The 5,803-nt window shown below is 49.5% G+C and overlaps 1 protein-coding gene across 2 annotated transcripts; it reads left to right on the top strand.

Moving 5' to 3' along the window:
- The first annotated feature begins 55 nt into the window (after positions 1-55).
- ELL3 (elongation factor for RNA polymerase II 3) lies at positions 56-4,729 on the top strand. 2 transcript variants are annotated; one of them, XM_082735337.1, is made up of 12 exons: positions 56-217; positions 1,191-1,383; positions 1,623-1,658; positions 2,016-2,128; positions 2,243-2,444; positions 2,534-2,613; positions 2,741-2,813; positions 2,984-3,167; positions 3,433-3,475; positions 3,599-3,770; positions 3,995-4,039; positions 4,155-4,729. In XM_082735337.1, exons 1-12 carry the CDS (start codon positions 210-212, stop codon positions 4,263-4,265), a joined length of 1,260 nt encoding a protein of 419 aa, XP_082591463.1. In that variant the 5' UTR covers positions 56-209; the 3' UTR covers positions 4,266-4,729. The 2 variants fall into 2 exon arrangements, with proteins under 2 accessions (XP_082591463.1, XP_082591464.1); XM_082735338.1 differs by lacking the exon at positions 56-217 and having other exon boundaries at positions 1,109-1,383.
- The last annotated feature ends 1,074 nt before the right edge of the window (positions 4,730-5,803 follow it).

Raw genomic sequence — 5,803 nt, forward strand, 5'->3', positions numbered from 1 at the left:
GGTTTTAAAAAAATATTTTATTTTATTTATTTCTCAGAGAGAGAGAGAACACACAAGCAGGCAGAGGCAGAGAGAGAAGCAGGCTCCCCACTGAGCAAGGAGCCCAATGCGGGATTTAATCCTAGGACCCGGGGATCATGACGTGAGCCGGAGGCAGCTGCCCAACCGACTAAGCCACCCAGGTGTCCCTATCTGATGAGTTTTGACAAATGTATAGGTAATTTGATTTGGGGTGGAGGGCATTAAGGTCACCTGAAATTATGTAGGTCCAGGGATTTAGCAGAGGGATCGTGGCTAGGAAAGAGAACTTCAGGGCTTTTGGAAAACATGCCCAAACAGGGACAGGTGGAGGCACCAGGGCCGACCTGAAATTCCTGCGGTCTCAGTGCACCAGAATCTGAATTTCCAGAATGTCACACAACTTCGTGGCACTTTTCGGCCCTCCTCAGGGAGTGGGCCAGCTCCCTTTCACACCAGTCTCACCTGTATAAGCCAGGAGCAGTGACCTGGGACTGAGTCTTCCCTTCTCCCTGCAACTCTCCTACCACCACCCACACCCCCCATCCCTGCCTACCGGTGGGGATGGGAGGGGTCCGCTCCAGCCCGCCACAGCCAAACTTCACCGCTGCCTTGACACCCACTGGGCCTGATTTTCTCTCCAGACGCAGTTAGAAATCGACTTCGGGTCTGCAGGACTATTACAGGCGGGAAAAAGCGAAAACTCTGCACCAGGTGTTGGCGTCAGAAATACCCCTTTGGGTCCGCCGCCCTCCGGTCCCTGGGGGAGTCTAGGTCTCTGAGGCACGGTCTACTGAGTCAGCCCAGCAACCAGGTCCTCTCCCGCTCCTCTGCCTCTAAAACCCTCTAGAGGTTGCAGTTTCAGCTTCACTTAGAGACGGCAACTCTTGAGTTCAGGTTGGCTGGGGAAACTGAGGCAAAACTGGGAAGGGGTCTAAAGTTGACCACAGACACCCCCCCCCACCCCGAACTGCGATAGCCCCTTCCGAAAGCCCAAAGCGGTGCGCACGTATCCAGGAAACCCGTGGGGGTGGGTCCGTGCAAAAGTCTTGGGGAAAGCAAAGCACCACAGCTGCGGGGAAGCAACAGGGGTGGGGCCGGGGGTGGGTCCTGGTGGAGGGCGGGGCCGACCTGGGCTTCCAAGAGTGCCAGCGTAGCCCTGCACAGCACAGGTGGTGGTGGTGGCGGCCCTTGCCTGTGGTTCTTGTTCTGCGTGCGCTAGACTTCGCAGCCATGGAGGGACCCGAGGAGCTTCTGAGTGGGAAGCTGCAGCTCTGCTTCACCCCCGCTGCCGGGACTAGCCTCCTGATGTTCAGGCTCAACGACGCGGTGCTGCGGGCACTGCAAGAGTGTCGGCGGCAACAGGTGCGGCGGACCCTGGGCCCCGTCTTCCCTAGCCTCTCCCCCTCAGGATCTCAGGCCTCTGCCGGTGACCCTGGCGAAGCGACCTGGGGTTGGGAAGAGGCATCCACAGGCTCCGACCTTCCCACCTCTCCAAGTGAATTGGGCGGGGCAGGTCCCCCCCACCCCACCCCGGGCACCCGACGCTGGATCCTGGGAATGCCACTTCACCGGCGTTCAGCTCGCATCTGCTCTCCCCGCAGGTTCGGCCAGTGATCGCTTTCCAAGGCAACCGAGGGGTAAGTACGGGCCTAGAGTGTTTGGAAAAAGGCGCGGTGCGGGGAGAACAGAAGTGGGCTCCGGAAAGGTGCAGTCAGGGTGGGGAGGCTGAGCGCAGTCACGGTCTGAGGAAGTTCCGAGAACTGAACACCCGAGTGGGGCAGAGGGGGCTGCTAGGGTTGTGGTCCCAGGAGACTGCGGTTAAGGACACTGTGTCGTCTCAGCCTCCTGGGGAACTCAAGCCCAGCTGCACCTGGTGTACTAACGAGCCCCGTGGGACCCATCTTCAATCTTAGGTTGGCTCAGGGAAGAATGGCGGTGGGAGGAAGGGGGAGGGGGCAACTTCATGGGGCTTATGGTTCTCCTTTTGTGCTCAGTATCTGAGGTTCCCAGGCCCTGGCTGGTCCTGCCTCTTCTCCTTCTTAGTGTCCCAGTGTGGCCAGGAGGGCCCTGGAGGTGGCTTGGACCTTGTGTGCCAACGCTTAGGCAGGTAAGGGGGAACAGGGAGCAAATAAAAAAGGTTTGTGGAAAGTTGGGGAGGCTGATTTCAGAGGTGATTAAAAGTTCTCCACCCTCCTGGGATTTTTCCACCACCCCTTTCCAGATCTGAGCCTAACCAGCTCCACTGCCTGGGCCCACTCAGGGATCGCCTCACTATTTGGGCAGCCATGGATTCCATCCCAGCCCCATCTATAGTTCAGAGACATAATCTGATGGACCTCGTCAGAGATCCTGAGAGTTGGCAGAACACAGGAGACTATTCTGAAGAAGACACAGTTTCACAGCCACAGATGGCGCTAAAAGAGGTGAGGCCAGAAACTGTAGGTAGCTGGAATCAGGTGGGGCAAAGCCTAAAGCCCAGGGAGGCAAGTGCCCCTGCCACTTTCCCTGCCAGGTGCCAGATCCACTGGCAAGCAGCCAAGGACGGTCACTCCCAGGATCCTCAAAGGAACACATGACACAGTGGGAAGTGAGGTACTTGGGGCAGGGTGGGACTAAACTGGGAATCCCTCATATTATCTTCCTTTCTAATCTCCACCCTAAATGCTGTAATAAGAGATCTTGGTCTTCATCTCTCCCATTCCCTCTTTAAATATTCTAGAAACCAGACCTATCTTCCAAACAGAGAACCTGATCAGGCACTGACTTCTGCTAGCCAGAAACATTTGGACAAGGTAAGTTGTAATAGCGAGGGTTTTTCAGAAATCTTTGTCCAATCAGGCTAACATTTTAAAATTAGGAGCCTTCATTTTGATGCTCCTGGAGCTCATTCTATGATTAGTTTTCACGAGTCAGGCAGACTAGGCTTTCTGGGTTACTGTTTATGTGGTATTTTTCCCAACAGAAGCGTCCGGCATCTACAACCACTCTAGGACTAGAAGAAAAGAGACTCAGAACTCTGCCTTTAGCTCCAAGTCCCCTACAAGGGCTGCCCAGTCAGGACCTGCAAGAGGGAGACAACTGGGAACAAGAGGATAAGGATGAAGACATGGGCCCCAGGTTGGAACACAGTCCCTCAGTTCAAGCTGGTGAGTTAATGAGAAAAGGGCTAACTGCCCTAGCGGAGGGGTGCTGGGTGACTCAGTCGGTTGGGCATCTGCCTTCTGCTCGGGTCATGATCTTGGTTGGAGTCTCACGATTGGGCCCTGCTTTAAGCTCCCTGCTCTGGGCTCCCTGCTAAAATAAATTAAAAAAAAAAAAAAATAAACTCTCTAAAATAAATTAAAAAAAAAAATAAACTGCCCTAGCAGAAAAAAGACCTATGTAGTTTGTGTCATCTTGCTTCCTTCCTAGATTCTGAATCCCCAAGCCCTGAAGAGGTACCAGATTATGTCCTGTGAGTCTCCTGCTACTTACAATTTTATCAAACCTTGTGCATGAGATATTAAGATAAACTTCCTGGGAGCTTGATGCTTTCAGGGCAATGAAGTTGAAGGTGGCAACTCTCTGCTCCTGGCAGGCAATACAGGGCCATCTGCAGTGCAGAGCAGCAACATGCTTATGAGCAGGACTTTGAGACAGATTATACTGAATACCGCATCCTACATGCTCGTGTTGGGGCTGCAAGCCAAAGGTTCATAGAGCTGGGAGCGGAGATCAAGAGAGTTCAGCGAGGAACTCCAGAACACAAGGTAAGGACTGGACCCAAGATGGCCTTTCTAGCTTTATTAGCCATCAACTCCCTAACTGACCTTAAGACTGTACAGTGACCCAAATGACAAGCAAGTCAGTTTTAAGAGAAAAAAATATTCTCTGTCATTTAGTAGGATGAGATGGGAAGTTACTTCTCTCCTTCAAGAAGACTGGAGGTTTTTTCTCAAGGCTAAAGTTGGCGCTAGCATTTTCTTTGTTTCAGGTACTGGAAGAAAAAATAGTCCAGGAATATAGAAAGTTCAGGAAGGTAAGACAAGGTCTGGGAATGGTAGCAAGAAGGCAGAAATGGTAGATCCTCTTTTGTTTGTGTTTTTTTGTTTGTTTTGTTTTGTTTTTTTGACATGGATCCTTTTTCTCTGTAGCGGTACCCAGGTTATAGGGAAGAAAAGCGTCGCTGTGAGTACCTGCATCAGAAATTGTCCCACATTAAAGGTCTCATCCTGGAGTTTGAGGAAAAGAACAGGGAAAGCTGAAGCTGTCAGAAGGCTTTGTGCAATATGAAGAACAAAGCAGCTATGAACTACATAGAGTGTAAGTGTCTGCTCTTATTGCTGAGTCCATGGTGGCAAGCACGAGTTAAACTTCTAAATTCTTTAAGGTCTGACTTTCATTGTTGCCATATTTTACTTTTTAGGGTTTGGGCACAGTGCCAAGACTCCACAGCTGTGCCCAGGAGACTAGGAAGAGTAGTAGAGGCTTAGCTTCTTCATCTTTAGTTCAGCCAAGTCATTTTCAAATCCTGAGATTTCAGGATTTCACCATTTCCAGGACAAGATACCTTGAGAGCCTGGTTGCCTCCCTAAAGAAATAGTAATGAGAACTTTTGGTAACAGAGCTGAAGTAACTTGTAATACACCTAGATATAATGGGAAAGGGATTGGTTGTTCCCCCTGTTCTGGAAGTGAATTATTTTACAAACATGGCTGAAAAATGAAAACTGCTTCTGTGTCTTCTGTGTCAGTTTATATGCCTTCCTTTAATTCAAAGCAATGTTTCTTACCCATGAATGTCTATATGAACCACTTCTTGGGTACTCTAAAAAATTAGATCTCCAGATCTCAGCCCAGGTCTTATGAATTAAAACCTTCAAGGTTCTGGTTAGGCATCTTTACTTTTTCAAAGCACTAAGGATGATCCAGATATATATTTTGCTTTGGGGGCTCTATCAAATCCATCTTATAATTGACAGCTAGAGATTACAATAAGAATAAAGTTCTCTTTTTCAAATCATAGCAGTTAAGGATCACCTACAGATAGGGCTCCTGTCTGGAATTAACCAGTACTGAAAACTGCAGACAGGATTTGGATTTCCCCACAAAAAGAGGGAAATTCATTTGAACAAAAGATCACACCAGTCCTATCCTTTTTGTTCCTCATTGTTGCAGAAGAAAAGTGGATGCTTCATTCACAAACGGGAATGATACTGTCTTTCCCAGTTCCACTGGAGAGGGAAGTTAATGGGCCACACCCTGGGCTTTAGGGGAGAGAGCTGCTCCCAGCTCTGTCAGCAATTCCTGAAACAGCTTGGATGGAACCCCGATCTGATGCCACACCCTTCCCGGGACATTTTTGGGCAGAGACTAGCCCTTGGGAAGTATAAATATGCTCAGCTACATGGCAAGGGTAAATAGTAACCCATCCTTAGGGTATGGGCAGGGCTGGAAATGGAGCCCAACAAGAAAGGTCCCTCATCTGCTCTCATCATCAGGCTAGAGGCCTGGGCCCTAACATGTAAGGATAGAAAGTGATGAAATTTGTAAAGGATTTACAGGTTATAACTGTGGACCCAGTTAGTGGTGTCTACAGCAGCATTGACCGATGGTAGCTATTAGCTGTGTGACTATTATAATCAATGAAAATTACTATGTGTTCTTAGCCATATTTCAAATGCCCAGTAGCTACATATATTAGGCAATGAAGATTATAGAATTTTCCTAACATTGCAGAAAGTTCTACTGGACAGTGCTGATTTAGAAAACCTTGGTTTCCCCATCTCTTGGAAAAAAGACGG

Source organism: Mustela nivalis (assembly GCF_964662115.1).
Source record: "Mustela nivalis genome assembly, chromosome: 6".
Lineage (NCBI taxonomy): Eukaryota > Metazoa > Chordata > Mammalia > Carnivora > Mustelidae > Mustela > Mustela nivalis.